Source organism: Panthera pardus, unplaced genomic scaffold (genome assembly GCF_024362965.1).
Source record: "Panthera pardus isolate Hobbes unplaced genomic scaffold, ASM2436296v1 HiC_scaffold_18, whole genome shotgun sequence".
NCBI classification, from domain to species: domain Eukaryota; kingdom Metazoa; phylum Chordata; class Mammalia; order Carnivora; family Felidae; genus Panthera; species Panthera pardus.
In genome coordinates, this window is record NW_026526743.1 from 7,489,758 (window position 1) to 7,510,717 (window position 20,960).

General features: G+C 48.6%; 1 protein-coding gene across 3 annotated transcripts in view; it reads left to right on the forward strand.

The window, feature by feature from the left end:
- Positions 1–20,960, forward strand: part of NLRP12 (NLR family pyrin domain containing 12) — a 31,664-nt gene that overhangs the window by 5,029 nt on the left and 5,675 nt on the right. For all 3 annotated transcript variants that reach the window (XM_019436799.2, XM_019436801.2, XM_019436802.2), the window contains exons 2-7: positions 457–537; positions 4,259–5,960; positions 11,462–11,632; positions 12,584–12,754; positions 14,963–15,133; positions 17,554–17,724. In XM_019436799.2, coding sequence (XP_019292344.2) covers positions 457–537; positions 4,259–5,960; positions 11,462–11,632; positions 12,584–12,754; positions 14,963–15,133; positions 17,554–17,724 — 2,467 coding nt within the window. The remainder of the gene's footprint in view (positions 1–456; positions 538–4,258; positions 5,961–11,461; positions 11,633–12,583; positions 12,755–14,962; positions 15,134–17,553; positions 17,725–20,960) is intronic.

Sequence of the window (20,960 nt, forward strand, 5' to 3'; positions counted from 1 at the left end):
GGTAGATGTATGGGTAGATGGAGGATGGAGATGGATGGATGAATGGATGGATGGATGGATGGATGGATGAATGGATGGATGGATGGATGAATGGATAGATGGATGAGGTGTGGGCAAGGACTGAAGGAGAGGGAGGAAATCCAAGCTGACTCACAACTTCCTGCCTGAAAGGATTTGTTGGATCAATGGAGGTGCTGATCCCCACAATGTGTACCCAGGAGGGAGAGTGGGTTATGGAGAGCAAGTGTTTTCAACAGTAATGCATGTGAGGTGAATGCCAAACATTCTGGGGTGTGGGTGGACAGAGAATTATCATGTAGACAGGCTGATGTAATAGTAACTAGTATTTTTTTAATTGACATATAAATTATATTAGCTTCAGGTGTTAAAAGTAGCTAATATTATTGAGAGCTAGCCAGATATATGCTAGCTGATCTTCCAAAATTTCTCTTCCAGATACTCCACCTGATGGCTCATCCTCACTGGAGAGCCAGTCAGTATGTTGTCTGGAAGTCTTTCCTGGAACGCCAAGGAAAGGTGAGTCATGAGCCATGTATCTGGTAGAATACACGAGGCTACACGTATCAGACTGTCCAATGGACTAGATCAAGCAAAAAAAAAAATATTTAATGTTTGCATTAAAGAAAAGCATAACAAGAAATCTTGACATGGGTGGTTTCTGCACATAAACTCTGCCTTATGTGGCTGGTTAGCAACACCATCAAATCCCCAACTTCCTGCTGTTACACTTGTCCTAAGATTTGTCACCTCATGGTTGCAAGATGGCAACCAAACCATTTCATGCAAGTGAATTCCAAGCAGGGAAAAAAAAGAGAGACAAAAGATTTTCCTCTTCATGAGAGTATCATTTTTTAAAATTTATTTTATTGAGAGAGAGAGAAAGAGACAGACAGACAGACAGCAGGGGAGGGGCAGAGAGAAAAGGAAGGAGTGAGAATCTCAAGCAGGCTCCACACTGTCAGCACAGAGCCCAATGCAGGGCTCGAACTCATGAACTGTGAGATCGTGACCTGAGCCAAGATCAAGAGTCAGTTGCTCAACTGACTGAGCCACCCATCCACCCATCCATCCACCCATAAAATCTTTTCAACAAGCTTCCCCCTTCCCGGTGGTCATCCCTTTGTACCTCATTGGTCGGAACTGGGGCACATTCCCAGACCAGCCACTGCCAACAGGGAATGAGATTGTTCATGACTGGTTTAGCCAAACTGTGATTCATCCTCTGGGGCTTGTGAAGGGACAGCATATGGCTGGTATCAGGCATCAGCTCTGGGGCATCTGGCTGGCTCAGTAGTGGACCATGTGACTCTTGATCTCTGGGTTGTGAGTTAGAGCCCCACTTTCAGTGTAGAGATTACTTTAAAATAAAATATAAAAAGGGGCTCCTGGGTGGCTCAGTCGGTTAAGCGGCTGACTTCAGCTCAGGTCATGATCTCACAGTTTGTGAGTTCGAGCCCCGCGTCGGGCTCTGTGCTGACAGCTCAGAGCCTGGAGCCTGCTTCAGATTCTGTGTCTCTGTCTCTCTCTGTTCCTCCCCCACTCACACTATGTCTCTCTCTCTCAAAAATAAATAGAGATTAAAACATTTTTTTTTAAATCTAAAAAAAAAAAAAGGAACAGCATCCATCACCTTAATAAAATTGGGACTGTTGGTGAAGAAGAAATGAGTATGGGCTGCTGGACAGAGAGTATCATTGTCAACAAGAACACAAATGATTCTGGACACCTTTCAAGGGTATCTTTATGCACTGGGCATAGCACATGGCCAATATGTGGTAACTCCATTTTCATTCTCATCATTATTTTAAACTTTTCTATTTTCCTAATATTCCCCATGTCTGAAAATAAGAGCCCTTTCTCTACAGGAAAAGATTAAGACTTCTACAAAATCCAAGCATTACTGTCACAATTATCTTTGTTCAATTAAAAAAAAAAAACGTAGGGGTGCCTGGGTGGCTTAGTCGGTTAGGGGTCCGACTTCAGCTCAGGTCATGATCTCATGGTTCGTGGGTTCGAGCCCCACATCGTGCTCTATGCTGATGGCTCAGAGCCTGGAGCCTGCTTCAGATTCTGTGTCTCCTTCTCTCTCTGTCTCTCCCCACTAGTGCTCTCTCTCTCTCTCTCAAAAATAAAATATTAAAAAAAAATACAATAAATTAAAAAAAAACCTTTCTACACGAAATAGAATCACCATTGATGAAAGAGAAGTGCAACTGGTATATTTATAAACTCAGAAGTATTGATATTTATCAATACACATTAAGGGAGGAATAAGATAACTTTATCAGAGGATGAATGGATCAACAAAATATGGTATATATACATACAATGGAATATTATTCAGACTTAAAATGGAATGAAATTTTGATACTTGCTACAGCATAGATGTACTTCAAAAACATTATGCTGGGGCGCCTGGGTGGCGCAGTCGGTTAAGCGTCCGACTTCAGCCAGGTCACGATCTCGCGGTCCGTGAGTTCGAGCCCCGCGTCAGGCTCTGGGCTGATGGCTCGGAGCCTGGAGCCTGTTTCCGATTCTGTGTCTCCCTCTCTCTCTGCCCCTCCCCCATTCATGCTCTGTCTCTCTCTGTCCCAAAAATAAATTAAAAACGTTGAAAAAAAAAATTTAAAAAAAAAAAACAAAAAAACATTATGCTAAGTCAGGGGCGCCTGGGTGGCTCAGCTGGTTAAGCATCCATCCATCCACCCATAAAATCTTTTCAATAAGCTTCCCCCTTCCCGGTGGTCTCTTGGTCTCAGCTTGAGACTCTCCCCCTTGAGACTCTTGGTCTCAGCTCAGGTCTTGATCTCAGGGTTCAAGACCTGCATTGGATTGTAAGAAAAAAGAAAACATTTTGTTAAGTCAAATGAGCCAACACAATAGGACAAATATCGTGTGATTCCACTTATATGAGGTACTTAAGTAAGTCACACTGGAGACAGAGAGTGGACCAGGGGCTGGGGGTGGGGGAGGAATGGGGAGTTAGTGTTCAACAGGCACAGAGTTTCTGTTGAGGACGAACGAAAATTTCTGGAAATGGACCGTGCTGATGATTGCACAACGTTGTGAGTGCGCTTAATATCATTGAGTCAGTCTTACCCTTAAAAACGGTTAAAATGCTACATTTTATGTTATGTGTATTTTCCTAGAATTCAAAATAAAAGAGTACATGCATTCCTTTTGAGAGAGTCCCAGGATCAAATTTAGATCTCTTTTTTAACCTTCCTTTAGGCAGGAACCATTCCTTTAGGTCCAATATTATGGACCTCTGGGGACATTCAAATGCAAAAGGAGGCTTGCTTTTTTTTTTTTTTTTTTTTTTTTTTTTTTTTGAGAGGGAGAGATAGCAGGGGAGGGGCAGAGAGAGAGAATCCCAAACAGGTTCTGCACTGTCAGTGCAGAGCCCAATGTGGGGCTCAAACTCACAAACTGTGAGACATGACCTGAGCCGAAATCAAGAGTCAGATGCTTAACTGACTTAGCCACCCAGCCACCCTGGCCTCCACCCACAGGATGGTCGTAGCTGGTGCCCCACCCCTCAGTTGCTAGGGCCCAAAATATCTCCAGACCTTGCCAGAAACCCCCTAGGGGAGGACGCAGTCATCCTGGTGAGCACCACTGTTCTAGATTGTGCATTCACATCTATACCAAGTAGATTTCCCCAAAGAGACATTTAGCAAGGGGCTTATAGAGCGGACAAGTTCTCCAGTGCCCACGCACAGCGGCCGTTTTTCAAAGGCAGAAACCTTGGGAGCGCTGCCTTCTCAAACTTCAGCGTGCAGGCAACTCAGACAGCAGTCCTGGTACGGATGCAGTTCGTGGTTCTGCAGCTGGGGAGTGGGGCTCACTCTCCCATTTGCGACCAGCTCCTTGTGGGCCCGTGTGGGATTTCAGTGTCTTCCCCGGGAGGACCCGAGTGAACCCGTGGCTGAGGCTGACAGCCTCCTCTAGGGGCCCTTGCTGTGTTCCATCAGCAGGTGCTGGAGGTGCTCTAGGGTGTGGACACCCCGTTTGAGTCGCCAGGATAGACTCCTGTGCCCGAGGACAGTTTCCCTGTTAGTGCCTTTGCTTCCCATGAGAACAGTACCAAGCCCCCCAGGCTCCACCCAGAAAAGCATCCCGAGGATATCGCAGAACAAACAGGCACCAAGAGACCGTGGTTTGCTCTCACCCGCCGATCCACGAACAGTGGCTGATGAGTCTCCCATGGACCCCCCTCCTCACTCCCCTCCCTTAGATCCCCGGGAAACCTACAAGGACTACGTCCGCAGGAAGTTTCGGCTGATGCAAGACCGAAATGCGCGCCTCGGGGAATGCGTCAACCTCAGCCGCAGGTACACCCGCCTCCTCCTGGTGAAGGAGCACTCAACTCCCATGTGGGCCCAGCAGAAGCTTTTGGACACAGGCTGGGGACAGGCAAGAGCCGTGGGGCACCAGGCCAGCCTCATCCAGATGGAGACCCTCTTTGAGCCGGACGAGGAGCGCCCCGAGCCCCCGCGCACTGTGGTCCTGCAGGGAGCGGCCGGGATGGGCAAGTCCATGCTGGCCCACAAGGTGATGCTCGACTGGGCCGACGGGAAGCTCTTCCAAGGCAGGTTTGATTATCTCTTCTACATCAACTGCAGGGAGATGAACCAGAGCACCTCGGAGCAGAGCGCCCGGGACCTCATCTCCAGCTGCTGGCCGGAGCCCAGCGTGCCCCTCCAGGAGCTTGTCCGAGTCCCCGAGCGCCTCCTGTTCATCATTGATGGCTTCGACGAGCTAAAACCCTCTTTCCACCACCCTCAGGGCCCCTGGTGCCTCTGCTGGGAGGAGAAACGGCCCACGGAGCTTCTCCTCGGCAGCCTGCTTGGGAAGAAGCTGCTGCCTGAGCTGTCCATGATCATCACCACCAGGCCCACGGCTCTGGACAAGCTCCAGCGCTTGCTGGAGCATCCCAGGCACGTGGAGATCCTGGGCTTCTCGGAGGCCGAGAGGCGGGAGTACTGCTACAAGTATTTCCACAATGCAGAGCAGGCCGCTCAAGTCTTCAGCTTCATGAGGGACAACGAGCCCCTGTTCACTCTGTGCTTTGTCCCCATGGTGTGCTGGGTCGTGTGCACCTGCCTCAAGCAGCAGCTGGAGGACGGGGGGCTCCTACGACAGACGTCCAGGACCACCACGGCCGTGTACCTGCTCTACCTCCTGAGTCTGATGCAGCCCAAGCCGGGGAGCCCCACGCTGCACCCCCCGGCCAACCAGAGGGCGCTGTGCTCTCTGGCGGCGGACGGCGTCTGGAACCAGAAGATCCTCTTCGAGGAGCAGGACCTCCGGAAGCATGGCCTCGATGGGGCAGATGTCTCCTCCTTCCTCAACATGAACATCTTCCAGAAGGACATCAACTGTGAAAAGTTCTACAGCTTCATCCACCTCAGCTTCCAGGAATTCTTTGCCGCCATGTACTACATCCTGGGCGCCGGGGAGACCGGGTCCAGCCCAGAGCAGAGCGTGACGAGGCTGTTGGCGGAGTACGGGTTTTCGGGAAGGAGCTTCTTGGGGCTCACCGTGCGCTTCCTGTTTGGCCTCCTGAACGAGGAGACGAGGAGCTACCTGGAGAAGAGTCTCTGCTGGGAGGTCTCGCCTCACGTCAAGCTGGAGCTGCTGGCCTGGATCCAAAGCAAAGCTCGGAGCGAGGGCTCCACCCTCCAGCAGGGCTCCCTGGAGCTCTTCAGCTGCCTGTACGAGATCCAGGAGGAGGAGTTTATCCAGCAAGCCCTGAGCCACTTTCGAGTGCTCGTCGTCGGCGACATCACCACCAAGATGGAGCACGTGATTGCCTCCCTGTGCGTGAAAAACTGCAGGAACGCCCTGACCGTGCGCCTGCAGGGGGCTGCCTACAGCCCGGAAGAGCACGATGGCGGGAAATGGACTTCCGGGCCCCAGGCGCTACCCGCACCGTCGTAAGTACCCGGCGGGGCTCGCTCTCCGAGTTCATGATCTCGGCTGGGGATGATTTTTGCCCCCACCCCAGGAGACACTTGGCAATATCCGGAGAAGGGTTGGGTGGTCACCGCTAGAGGAGGTGGGGGGAGGGGAGGTTGCTATGGTATCTGGAGGGAAGAGGCCAGGGATGCTACAAAGATATCCCACCGGGGGCGCCTGGGTGGCTCAGTTGGTTAAACGTCTGACTTTGGCTCAGGTCATGATCTCGCGGTTTGTGGGTTGGAGCCCCATGTAGGGCTCTGTGCTGACAGCTCGGAGCCTGGAGCCTGCTTCACATTCTGTGTCTCCCTCTCTCTCTCTGCCCCTCCCCCGCTCATGCTCTCTGTCTCTGTCTCTCAAAAATAAATAAACATTAAAAAAAAAAAAAAAAAAAGACATCCCACCGTGCCCAGGACGGGCCCCCACAACACAGGATGGTCTGGTCCTCACGTTGTCAACAGTGTCCAGGTTAGTGTCCTGCTCCTAAACAGGACTCTGTTAGGACTAAATTGGGGCCCCTGTCAAGGACAGTGTTTCCAGCCAACAAATGTTATCACGGGCACTTTCCTACAGAGTCCAGACAGCGGTGAACATGCCAGTGGTGCCCCCTGCCAGGACTAACATCCTCATGGGAAGGGAGAGAGCCAAGAGCAGTAAATAAGTCAGCAGGCAAACAAGCAAACAAGAGTTGATCATTAGGGTAGTTTCAGATACAGAGAACTGCTATGAGGAAAATAAAACAGGGCGGGGTGATAGGCGGCGACAGGGAGGGCTGGGCGGTGTGAAGGGGGTGGATGAAGGAAGGAAGATCTCAGGAAGTGACTCTTTGAGCTTTTTGGCTAAGATTTTTTTTTTTTTAATTAAAAAATTTTTTAATTTTTTTTTTTACTTAAAAAATTTTTTAATGTGACTTGTCAGCACAGAGCCTGATGCAGGGCTTGAACCCACGGACCGTGAGATTGTGACCTGAGCCGAAGTCAGATGCTTAACGAAGTGAGCCACCTGGGTGCCCCACTAAGACTTTGTTTTGGTTTGGGTTCCCCAAGGAGTAACCCTTAGACAAAAGGATTTGAATGTAAGTAGAATAAGAGAGGAAAGTCATCCTTTTTCCTTCCTTCCACCCTCTTAGGTGCATAACAGAGGCCTGTAAATTAAACTCACAAAAGACAGATTCACAGAGAAAAACAAAGAGAAGTTCATTAGGTGTCTACTAATTCCGGGGCACCTGGCTAGCTCAGTTGGTAGAACATGTGACTTCTGATCTTGGGGTCATGAGTTCAAGCCCCAGGTTGGGCACACACACAAAAAAAAGGTTTATTAGTTCATCTGCACTTATATGGGGGAGTACCCAGAGATTAGTAACTCAAAGGGCTGGCTAGAACCTGGGCTTTTATAGCATCCTAACACAAGAACAATACATTTTTAGAGATATGGCAAGACAAAGGAAAAGGACAATGAGCTTCTCTGGAGGTTAACTGTGGGAAGGCAAAAATACGGGGGAAACAGATGGGGTAAGGTGTATTTGTACAGGTCCATCTTAGAGCTCTAGGGGAGGAAAATTCTCCTTCTCCCTCTTTGGGTCTCTGGCTGGGCCTGAGAATTAAACTGACATATGACAGATTCACAGGAGGAAAGCAGACACGTTTTAATGAATTTTTACATGTGCTTGAAAGCCTGCATCAGAGCCGGAAGCTCTCATACATTCAGATAAAAAAAACAATCAACTTGCAAAGAATTGACAAGCCATCTGAGGACATGTCAAGCTGAATTTTGAATCAGCTTTATAAATGTCATTACATAGAGAGAGCTACCTTAAAAGATCTCTGGGGGAGCCTGGGTGGCTCAGTCGGTTAAGCATCTAACTTTGGCTCAGGTCTTGATTTTGCGGTTTGTGAGTTCAAGCCCCACTTCAGGCTCTGTGCTGACAGCACTCCAGATCCTCTGTCTCCTTATCTCTCTGCCCCTCCCCTACTCACGCTCTCTGTGTGTCTCAAAATAAGTCAATAAAAACTTCAACAAAAAAAAAATCTGTGAAAGTAGGGGCGCCCAGCTGGCTCAGTCAGTGGAGTGTGTGATTGTTGATCTTGGGGTTGTGAGTTCGAGCCCCACATTGGGCGTAGAGTTTACTTAAAAAAAAAAAAAAGAATTGATAAGACAAAGCACTCTGGGCTGGGGGCAGTCAATAGTGAAGAAGTAATAAGGTTTCTTTATTTAGGCTTCTTGGTCCTGAATTCACTCTCTGGTGATCAGGATCCCTCCCTTCATTCTGGTGGAGGGAGGAGATTCTTCACACGGGAGACTGATCTGCTCTCAGAGAAGAGCCAGATGGTGGTGGGGTAGGGCATCAGGGACCCTTCTCAGACTCCTTCAGCTCGAGGTTTTTCCATCTTCGTGGCCATAAAACTTCCCCAGGAGAGGGGCCCTATGGGAGTCGTCACTTTCACCAGTGGTCGGAATGGGAAGATTTCTTTCTGCATCTCGTTTGCCTCAAAGTCAAAATAATCCTTATGCCAAAGTGGCATATTTGGGGGCGGCATATTCTGGTCCCCTAGAGGACTTTCTTTGGGAAGTGGTCCCAGTAAGTCGAGAAGACAAGGAAGGGAGGCAGCCAACAAAGGGAACCCCATCCAGCTCGTCACCAATGGGACTCAGACATACCTCCCACCCCTCCTCGACGCAGGGGGGCAGGGATCTTGAGCTGTGCATGAATCACGTGTAAGTGGGTGGGGGTCGGCTCACAGGGTCTCCCAGTCGGCTTGACAGACGTCTGCTTCTGACTTAAGCTGTGTGACAATCCAGGAAGGAGAGGTGTCTAGGACCAGGGGATACAGATAATAGGGTCGATGTGCTGACGTCTCCCTCCGACTGGAGGCTTACTTCCAGTGACCGTGCTGCCTGGCTCTTCACAAATCTTCATCCCGTGTGGAATCACAGTTCTGCGAACCAGCTTCCGCACTGACCTAGATGCCATAAATGCACACTAAATGCTTTTCTGTGGGGCCGTGTGCCCAGGACTTTACGTTATTGTGCTCAGGGACGCAAGAAGGTCATGGTGGCCAATAGCCCGGGGTCTGGAGTCACGCGCACGTGGCTTAGAATCCCAGCTCCACTGCTCCCTAGCTGTGCGGCTTTGCGCAAGTCACTTCTGCTTGTCAAGCCTCAGTCTTTCTATGTGGGAAATGGGATTTCAATGCCTGCCTTTTTGGGTTCGTGTAAAGGCTCAACAGTGGGTTGGTTGTACAGGGTCAGAAATCAACAGCTGCTGATGTCACTTTTACACCGTGATGTTTTCGTAACAGTGTGGACACTCTGTGTGCAATGATTTGTTAAACCCACCGGTACATATAACTCTGTCATAGTTAAGGCCTCTAGGGTTTTGGGGGGTCACACAATTTTACATATTTATTTATATTATATATTTACATTATATATGTATTTATATATATTTACATAAAATATATAAATATATATATAATTGCATATATGAGTATAACCTTATATGTAATAATTATAAATATGTTATAAACATACGTTGTTTTTTTTTTTTTTTTTAACATTTATTTATTTTTGAGAGAGAGAGAGAGAGAGACAGGGCATGAACGAGGGAGGGTCAGAGAGAGGGAGACCCAGAATCCGAAGCTGGCTTCAGGCTCTGAGCCATCAGCACAGAGCCCGATGCAGGGCTCGAAGTCACGAGCTGTGAGATCGTGACCTGAGCCGAAGTCGGACGCTTAACCGACTGGGCCACCCAGGCGCCCCTAAACATAGGTTTTAAGACAGACTATACAACCAGAAGTAAATCAGGAGACCTTATTGGCTGCATGTTTTACCTTGTACCATGTGAGTCAGGCCATTCTTTTTTTTTTTTTTTTTATGTTTTTGTTTATTTTTGAGAGAGAGAGAGTGTGAGTGGGGAAGGGACAGAGGATCCAAAGCAGGCTCTGGGCTGACAGCAGAGAGCCCAATGCGGGGCTTGAACTCATGAACCATGAGATCATGACCTGAGCCAAAGTTGGCCACTCAACCGACTGAACCACCCAGGGGCCCCTATAGTGGAATATTAAAAAAAAAAATTTTTAATGTTTATTTATTTTTGAGAGAGAGAAGGACAAAGCATGACGGGGGAGGGGCAGAGAGAGAGGGAGACCCAGAACCTGAAACAGGCTCCAGGCTCTGAGCTGTCAGCACAGACCCCAACGTGGGGCTCCAACTCGCAGACTGTGAGATCATGACCTGAGCTGAAGACACGTAGCCTGCTGAGCCACCCAGGTGCCCCTAGAGCGGAATATTTTAAATGCAAATGTAGGGGGCGCCTGGCTGACTCAGTCGAAGGGGGCGAGACTAATGATCTCAGGGTTGGAAGTTCAAAAGCCACGTTGGGCGCAGAGCGTACCTTTATTTTTTTTTATTATTTTTTTATTTTTTTAATAAATACGTGGGCCTAAAAACCCACATTCTTTTAATTTTTTTTTTTTAACATTTATTTATTTTTGAGACAGAGACACAGCATGAATGGGGGAGGGGCAGAGAGAGAGAGGGAGACACAGAACTGGAAGCAGGCTCCAGGCTCTAAGCCATCAGCCAGAGCCCAACGTGGGGCTCGAACTCACAGACCGCGAGATCATGACCTGAGCTGAAGTCGGACGCTCAACCGACTGAGCCACCCAGGCGCCCCGCAGAGCGTACCTTTAAAAAGTAAAACATAAAGAGGGGTGCCTGGGTGGGTCAGTCAGTTAAGCGTCTGACTTTGGCTCAGGTCATGATCTCACGGTTCATGAGTTTGAGCCCCATGTGGGGCTCTGTCCTGACAACTCAGAGCCTGGAGCCTGCTTTGGATTCTGTGTCTCTGTCTCTCTCTGCCCCTTTCTCGCTTGCTCTCTTTCTCTCTCTCTCAAAAATAAACACTAAAGGGGCACCTGGGTGGCTCAGTCAGTTGAGCGTCCAACTTCGGCTCAGGTCACATCTCATGGCTCATTGAGTTCAAGCCCCTCGTCGGGCTCTGTGCTGACAGTTCAGAGCCTGGAGCCTGCTTCAGATTCTGTCTCCCTCTCTCTCTTTCTGTCCTTCCCCCACTTGCCCTCTGTCTCTTTCTCTCAAATATAAATAAACATTTAAAAATAAATAAATAAACACTAAATTTTTTTTTTTAACGTTTATTTTTGAGACAGAGAGAGACAGAGCATGAACGGGGGAGGGTCAGAGAGAGAGGGAGACACAGAATCTGAAACAGGCTCCAGGCTCTGAGCTGTCAGCACAGAGCCGGACACGGGTCTCGAACTCACGGACCGCGAGATCATGACCTGAGCCGAAGTCGGCCGCTTAACCGACTGAGCCACCCAGGTGCCCCTAAAAAAAATTTTTTTTAATGTAAAACAGAAAGATGACACTTTGTAAATTGTGAAAGGGACACACAAGTGTGGCATAATCGTTGCACGGAGTCTGGCCCAGCTCCACTCTGTCCTGTCTTTCCTTCACGCAGACCCGAGACGAACGTGTTGCCAGATGCCTACAGCAAGCAGCTCGCTGCGGCTCTGAGCACGAATCCACATCTGCAGGAGCTGCTCTTGGACCGCAACGCCCTGGGCAGCCGGGGCGTGAGGCTGCTGTGTGAAGGGCTCAGACACCCCAGCTGCAAACTTCAGAACCTGAGGTGAGTCCAGGCGGGTCTGCGGGCTTCTGATGGACCCCCACACACACCCCGTCTTCACGGGGCTCAGTCAGAAAGAGTATATGGTGGTGTTTGCTTCCGCTGCCCTAGCAAAGTCCCACAGCCTAGGGGACTTAGACAACACGGATCTGGAGGACAGAAGTCCCAGGCCCAGGTGTGGGCACGGTCGGTCTCCTCCGAGGCCTCGCTCCTTGGCTTGCACATGGCTGTCTTCTCCCCGTGTCCTCACATGTGCGAGTCTGTGTCCAGTTTCCTTTTTTTTTTCCCCCCTTAAGTTTATTTATTTATTTTGAAAGAGGAGAGATCATGAATGGGGGGAGAGGGAGAGAGAGAGAGAGAGAGAGAGAGAGAGAGAGAGAGAGAGAATGAGAATCCCAAGCAGGCTCCATGCCGTCAGCACAGAGCCTAATGTGGGGCTTGAACTCATGAACTGTGAGATCATGACCTGAGCCAAAATCAAGAGTTGGTTGCTTCACTGACTGAGCCACGCAGGTGCCCCCAGATTCCTCTTTTTATAGGGACACCAGTCACAGGGGGCTAGGACGCACTCTAGTGACCTCATTTTTTTTAAGTTTATTTATTGGGGCTCCTGGGTGGCTCAGTCAGTGAAGCAGCCAACTTCAGCTCAGGTTATGATCTCGCTGTTTGTGGGTTCGAGCCCCGCATTGGGCTCTGTGCTGGCAGCTCAGAGCCTGGAGCCTGCTTCAGATTCTGTGTCTCCCTCTCTCTCTGCCCCTCCCCCGTTCATGCTCTGTCTCTCTCTCTCTCTCAAAAATAAATAAATGTTAAAAAAAATAAAATAAAAAAATAAAAAATAAAGGAAGGGGGAAATAGGTCTAGACCAAAAGAAGGAGGGAGAGAAAGGACGAGGGGCAGAACCCACCCTCTGACCAGAGGAAGTGACCTGGTTCTTGTCCCCTCCCTCGTGCCCAGGCTCAAGAGATGCTGTGTGGCTCCCTCTGCCTGCCGGGACCTCGCGGCCGCCCTGATGGCCAATCAGAATCTAAGAAGGATGGACCTGAGCGGCAATGGGCTCGGGCTGCCGGGTGTGAAGCTGCTGTGTCAGGGGCTCCGGCATCCCAGATGCAGGCTGCAGGCGATTCAGTGAGTCTGCACCCCGGACCGGTCCTTGGTCTGTGCCGTAGGGCTGCCCGGAGACCGTAGACTCCTGCCCCGGACCCTTCGAGCTTCAGGGAACCCCTCCCTGGCCTCCTTGGACCCCAGGCATCTCACGTCCACTGTGGGGAGTGCCCAGGCCACTCACCCTCGCAGACCCCACACCTTACTGGTCAGCGACACCCCGAGGGGTCTGCACGCCGAGCTCCTGTGAGCTCGTGACGTTTAGCCGCGCCGTCCCTTCTCACCGCAAGGCCACGGTTGTGGACAAGCCACCTAGCGTCCCCTGGGGGTCTGCCCCACTCCCACAGAGGACACTGCTTCTGATGTTTCTGGTCACCAATGTGTGGGATTTCCCACAGCAAGCAACCCTGCAACACCAGTGGGGTGTCCTATAAATCACTCTGCCTGGAGGTGCTGTCAGGCCCCACAGGTGAGGACTCCCCCGCCACCGCCCGAGACTGCCCCCCCAGCCCCACCCCACCACGTCCTCACCCCAGCCTCAGATGCCAGTTACAAATCCAAGTTGTCACCTGGCTTCTATCCAACCCCCTGCCCCAGGTTTGATTAATTTCCCAGAGTGGCTCATAGAACTCCGGAGAAACACTTAGGTTTCTCAGTTTATTAGGTTGATGATAACTAATGATCCTGTATGATACAGGATACAGTTGAAAGCCAGGGGGAGAGGTGCATGGGAGGAGGTCTGGGAGGGTCCCGAGAGCAGGAGTTTCTGTCCTCACGGGGCTGGGTGCACCGCCCTCCCGGGGAGGATGGGGTGGACGTGTTCACCAGCCTGGCATCTCCCAACCATGTGCTATCGTTTGTTTTTGCTTGTTTGTTTTTTGCGAGACAGACAGAGAGAGAGAGCACAAGTGAGTGAGGGGCAGGGAGAGCGAGAGAGAGGGAGAAGTGGGGCTCATCCGAAGCGGGACTCGAACCCACGAACTGTGAGATCATGACCTGAGCTGAAGTCTGTTTGCTTCACCAACTAAGCCACCCAGGTGCCCCGCTCTTGGGGTTTTAGGGAGCCTTCCTCCTGTGGTGAATGGATCATTACTCCATTTCCAGCCCCTCCCTTCTGGAGGAAGGGGGGGGCAGGGCTGAACGTTCTAAGCTTCTCATCAGGCCTTGGCCTCTCTGGTGCCCAGGCCCATCTGGGAGCCCACCCATCCCAAGACACAATCCTGGTGTTCTTACCACTTAGGAATTACAGGGATTCAGGAGCTCTGTGCTGGGAACAGGGGCAGAGATCAGTATATATATTTTCTATGATCTCTTACCACGTCCCGTCTTATTCCTCCGAGGGAACTCCTACTTAGCCTTTGAGAACCATCCCAACCCCCCAGAGAGTCTCCCCTAACTGTGCACAGGTTGCCAAACCTGGGTTAGGTTTTGTTTTATTTTATTTTATTTTATTTTATTTTATTTTATTTTATTTATTTTATTTTGTTTTATTGTATTTTATTGTATTGTAGTGTATTGTATTTTATTGTATTTTATTTTATTGTATTGTATTTTTAATGTTTATTTATTTATGTTGAGAGAGAGAGAGGAGAAAGAGAGAGAGGCAGAGAGAATCCCAAGCAGGCTCCACACTATCAGCACAGAGCCTGACTTGAGGCTCGAACTCACGAACCCTTGAGATCATGACCTGAGCTGAAACCAAGAGTCGGACGCTTAACCCACTGAGCCACCCGGGCGCCCCACCATGATGGTTTTAATAGACAGTAGCTCACCGTCCCAGCACCTGTTGTGTGTCAGGCGTGGTTCTACGTCCTGTCCCCTTAGCAAATTTTGTGCTCCTCGCAAGAAACTTAGGAAGCAGGTGCGACCATCATCCTTATGTTACAGGCAGTGAACCTAAGGCAGCACGTGAAACAGGAAACAGACTTGCAGACGCTTTGCTTGAGGGTGCAGAGCTAGTGAGTGGCAGAGATAGACGCACCCAGACCTTGAGCTCTGGAGATCCTGCCGTGAGCTGTGGCTCACTCCTGCCTCAATGGCACTGCCTTCCCTGGAGTACAATTGCTTAGCCCTTTGCCTCATTAGACAGGATGCTCCTGCTGGAGACGATGGCCTCTTGTTCATCTCTGAGCCGTAGTGACACGTGTAGGTTCGTGTTGGGTGACTGGACGGGCCAGGGGAGGAGCCAGGAAAGCAACATGGCAGCCTCTTCAACGTCTCTTCCCTCCCGAGGTTGAGGAAGTGTGAGCTGGAGGCCGGCGCTTGCCAGGAGATCGCCTCGGTGCTCAGCACCAATCAGCATCTAGTGGAGTTGGACCTGGCGGGGAATTCGCTGCAGGATTTGGGTCTGAGGCTGTTGTGCCAAGGCTTGGGGCATCCAGTGTGTGGACTGCGGATCCTGTGGTGAGTTCTTCACGGGGCCAAAAAAAGAAAAGGTTAGATGGTAAATTTGATGTCACTTATACATACATATATATATATATTTTTTTTTTTTTTTGACAGAGAGCACAGAGAGACAGAGAGCATGAATGAGCGGGGGAAGGGCAGAGAAAGAGGGAGACACAGAATCCGAAGCAGGCTCCAGGCTCCAAGCTGTCAGCACAGAGCCCGATGCGGGGCTCGAACTCATGAACCGTGGGATCATGACCTGAGCCGAAGTCGGACGCTTAACCGACTGAGCCACCCAGGCGCCCCCGTGTCACATATATTTTACCACAATAAATCATAAATAAATAAGCATCAAGGCAATACTAACATCAGTGTTAACTGCCACAGAGCTCCCTACAATAAAGGCATCCACCAAAATTCCTGTGGTTGTCGGGACAGACACCTCATCTCAGTGTGGCTGGAGACGAGAGTGGGTTTGTTGGTTTCTGTCACCGAGAAGTCCGGAGGGAAAGACTGGTTTCAGGCACAGCTGGGTCCGGGGTCTCACGTGGTAAATTCAGGACTCGGTCTCTGTCTTCTTTTTCTATATATAGGAAGACGCTGTGCTATATGTCAATGGAGGACACCTTTGAGGAGTGGGTTTTGGGGCAATAGTGTTTTCCTGCTCTGTACTTCTGTCAGTTGAGGTGCATCCCAAACACATTGCTGCTAATTTATGGCGAAGCATCAAAGACAGGTTGAGGAATCACACACGATGAGCACAGAAATGCTGTTCTGTATTTGCTGGATTACTTTAGCCAAGAAAATGCATCACACTAAAAAAAGAAAATAAAATACACGTATCATAAAATTTACCATCTTATCATTTTTTAGGTAATTTCAGGGCGCCCGGATGGCTCAGTCGCTTGAACGTCCGTCCGACTCTTGATTTCAGCTCAGGTCACGATCTCACGGTCCGTGGGTTCGAGCCCCACGTCGGGCTCTGCGCTGACACCGCAGAGCCTGCTTGATTCTCTCTCCCCCTCTCACCGCCCCTCCCCCTCTCAAAATAAATAAATAAAAAGTAATCTCTACACTCAACGTGAGGCTCAAACTCACGACCCAGAGATCAAGAGCCGTGTGCTCTACCGGCTGAGCCAGCCAGGCATGCCTTCTATTTTGCCATTCTGAAGCATACAGCTTCACGGTCTTAAGCTATTAAGACTATTCACTATTCACTTTTCACTATTCACTATTCACTATTCACTTAAAGACTATTAAGCTATTCACACTGTTGTGCAAAGCATCACCACCATCCATCGCCTGAACTTTTTCATCTTGCAAAACTGAGAGACTGTCTGTTAAACACCGCCTCCCCATCTGCCTGCCCCGGCCCCTGATAACCTCCATTCTACTCTCTGTCTTTACGGTATTTGACCACTGTAGGTACCTGATGTAACTAGAATCACGAAATATTTGTGTCCTGTGTGTGTGTGTGTGTGTGTGTGTGTGTGACTGGCTTCTTTTACTTAGTATCTTTTCAACTTTCGTTCACATCGCTACGTTACAAGTTCCTTCCTTCTTAAGGCGGAATAACATCACATTACGTGGATATACCACAGTTGAATCCATTCAGTTCATCCCTTGGTGGACACTTGGAGTGCTTCTGCCTTTTGGCTACTTTGAAAAATGCTGTAAACATTGAGCCACAAATATTATTTGGAGCACTTACTTTCAATTCTTTGGGCTATGTAACCAGAAGCGGAATGGATGGAGCATAGGGTTGTGTTTAATTTTTTGTGGAGCTGCCATATTGCTTTCCACACTCACTTCACCATTATTCCTTCCTACCAACAGTGCATAAAGTTAATTCCTTCACACCCTTGCCAACATTCGTGGTGTTCAGGGGCCTTTTGAAATTCGTAAAAAACGTTATTATTTTTTACGATAGCTATCCTAATGGATGTGATGTGGTACGTCCTGGTGGTTTTGATTTGCATTTTCCTAATGATTAGCGATGCTGAGCATCTTTTCCTGTGATGTTGGACCGTTTGTTTATTTTCTGCAAAGAAATGTCTACTCACACTTTTGCCCGTTTTTAAACAATGAGTTGTTCCTTTGAAAATGCATTACTTTTGGGGCGCCTGGGTGGCTCAGTTGGCTAAGCGTCCGACTTCGGCTCAGGTCATGATCTCACGGTTCGTGGGTTCGAGCCCCACATCTGGCTCTGTGCAGACACGCTCGGTGTCGGGAGCCTGCTTCGGATTCTGTGTCTTTCTCTCTCTCTGCCCTCCCCTGCTCACGCTCTGTCTCTCTCGAAAATAAAATGAAATAAAACATTAAAAAAATATGTTAAAAAAAGAAAATGCATTACTTTTAAGATTGGGGGTAGGGGAGATAAAATTAACGTTGTATAGAAAACACTCATAATACATGTTGGATTGGATTTCCTACAGGTTGAAGATTTGCGACCTTACTGCTGCTGCCTGTGAGGACCTTACGTCCATCCTCAGTGTTAAGTGCAGCCTGAGGGAGCTGGACCTAAGCCTGAATGACCTGGGGGACCCCGGGGTGCTGCTGCTGTGTGAGGGCCTCAGGCATCCCCAGTGTAGACTCCAGACCCTCCGGTGAGTCCTGTGTTCCTCACCATCATCTGAGTCTGCTCTTCTATCTGGGCTCACTGGGGTCACTCCCTCTTCTCCTAACCTCTAGCTACATCTGCCTCAAAGATTTTTCTGCCACAGGGCCTTTGCACAAACAGTTCTTTCTTCCTGGGATGCCCTCCTACTTTGCTATTCCTCCTGTTTCCTGGATAACATCTGTTTTATCTGTTAGGACTCCAAACAAATGCTTCATCCCCATGGATTCCTTCCTTAACCCCTAAATAAGGCCTGGGTTCTCAGTTTGGGGATTTAATTTGAGCTTACGCTCCTCAGCACCACGTATTTTTAAACAATTTTTAAAGTTCATTTATTTTGAGACTGACAGAGAGAGGCAGAGAGAGAATCTCAAGCAGGCTCTGTTGTCAGTACAGAGCCCGACGCAGGGCTTGATCTCATGAACCATGAGATCATGACCTGAGCCAAAATCAAGAGTCAGTGTTTAAATTTTAACTCTAGTAAAGTTAATATATTTTTATTTTTCTAAAGCTTTTATTTATTTTTGAGACAGAGACCAGGCACTAGTTGGGGAGGGGCAGAGAGAGAGGGATACACAGAATCCAAAGCAGGTTCCAGGCTCCAAGCTGTCAGCACAGAACCTGACTCAGGGCTCAAACAGGTGAACCATGAGATCATGACCTGAGCCAAAGTCAGATGCCCATCCGACTGATCCATCCAGGCGCCCCTAGTTAATATATTTTTACAAGAAGGAATGGATGACTAAACCGAGGAACAAAAAGAAAATGCAGAAGGCTGTCAATTTCCAAAAAAAAGTCATTTTTCTCTATAGTCCCAAAGGAGACTCTGTCTGTCCTACAAAAGTCTCATCTATTATCTGATGTCATTCACGCTAGAAGTTTTGTTTTGTTTTTTTCTTTCAAGACATTGTGCACAGCCGGGCTTCTATTCCTTTTGTTACATTTGGACAAATGCCCCATTTCTTCATTCTTTTCTCTACTGCATCCAGTCCACACTATCCCCATGGAAGCACACACACCTCTGTGTGTGTTTTAAATATATATATATAATTTTTAAATGTTTATTTTTGAGAGAGAATGCACAGGGTGGGGGGGGGGGAGAGAGAAGGGGGACAGAGGATCCTGAGTGGGCTCTGTGCTGACAGGCCCATGTGGGGCTTGAACTCACAAACTTTGAGATCATGACCTGAGCCAAAGTCAGATGTTTAACCAACTGAGCCACCCAGGCGCCCCCCACAGGCCCCTGTTTTAATTTTGTCTCCTTCCTTCGCTCCCCAAAGATCGTCTGTAAGCACTCCTGTCTTTATGTAAATGATACAACTCACCAACCTCTCCCCCTCCCCCACTCATCTTTATAACTGAGGATGTGCTTGGTGCAGACATATCTAAGGCGTCCCTTTGAGCTCACCTGCGTTCAGTTATTTGCACGCACCAGATACTATGGAGCCGTGCTCCCGTCCCCAGCTCTGCTGTGATGTTCATTCTTGTGTGTCCTTTCCTGAATGCCCCCCCCCGCCAGCCCCCACCCCCAACCTGGAGTCAAGTCACACACTCAGACTGAATTTGACATCTCCACCTGATCTGAATAGCTCTCTAGAAAGATGAGGTTTACACTTCCGACCGCTATTTAGGAAAAGCTACTTTGCTGGTATCTTGATGGTTATTCAACTTTCTATCTTTAACACCCTGGTGGGTGTAAAATGTTCTTAAACGGCATTTCAGTGTTGAGTATCTCTTCGTGTGCTTATCGGCTTTTTTGGTTTCCCCGTTCTGTGAATTTCCTAATTGCATAATTTATTTGTGTCTTTGGTATGTGTTCTATATTTGCCTTGCTCTGCGAATGTTCCCCGCTTTAGATATTAATCTTCCGTTGAGTGTGTATCTTGGAAACGTCTGCTCGGTAGGCCCTCAACCTGTCAAATTGTCTGTGGATGCTTTCCTCAGGCACAAATCTTTATGTTTTGAGGTCAGATCCGTATGCATTTCTATGATTTATATCCTTGTGAGGTGTGCAAGAATTCCTTTGCCATGTGCCTGGCTGGCTCAGAAGAACGTACTTACAGTTCTGGATCTTGGGGTGAGTTCAAGCCCCACGGTGGGTGTAGACACTACTAAAAAAATAAACTTAAAACAAAAAAGAAAGAAAATAAAATCTTTTGCCAGTACAATGTCAAGGGTGTTCTCAGTTTCTTCTTTGTGTTTACCTGTGTGGTTAGGTGGAGTTCAGTTTTTTTCTTTAATTTTTGCAATGCCATTTAATAAAGTAAGGAAATCCTGTCCTTAGCATTTTCTTTTTCTTTTTATGTTTACTTATTTATTTTTGAGAGAGAGAGAGACTGAGCAGGGGAGGGGCAAGGGTGGGGTGGGAGACGGAATCCCAAGCAGGCTCTGCACTGTCAGCACAGAGCCTCATGTGGGGCTTGAACCCACAAACCATGAGATCATGACCTGAGCCTAAACCAAGAGTCGGACGCTTAAACGACTGAGCCACCCTGGCGCCCCTTTTGTCTTTTCTTCTTGCATATTTTCAGCTACTCATACACATTTATTCTGCCATTATATTTTAGAATGCATAAAAAGGTTGGGGCGCCTGGGTTGCTCAGTCAGTTAAGCGGCCGACTTCGGCTCAGGTCACGATCTCGCGGTCCGTGAGTTCAAGCCCCGCGTCGGGCTCTGTGCTGACAACTCAGAGCCTGGAGCCTGTTTCAGATTCTGTGTCTCCCTCTCTCTCTGACCCTCCCCCGTTCATGCTCTGTCTCTCCCTGTCTCAAAAATAAATAAACGTTAAAAAAAAAAACTTAAAAAAAAAAAAAAGGTTTTTTTTTTTTTTTTTTTTTTAGTTTATTTATTTTTTACTCCTGTCTTTTCCCAATGTGGGGCTCAAACTCCCCACCCCGAGATCAAGAGTCGCACGCTCTTCTGACTGAGCTGGCCAGGTGTCCCTATAAAAAAATGTTCTAGAAGGCATTTCTCCACTTACCCCAATGTGGCTCTTATTGGCTGAGGCTGGGTTCTTTCCCTTGTCCAGACACAGCAGGTCAACCAGATGTTTATATGTTTATAGATCTACATGTCGCCTGAGGGAAACACGGACACCCTCAAAGGAAAGGAGAGTTCAGGTTTTCGCCCTATGGGAGCCATATCTAAGGACAGGCAGGAATGTCTGAAAATCTGGAAAAAAAAAATACTATACAGTGAAATAGCACTTTTTAAAAATGTTGATTT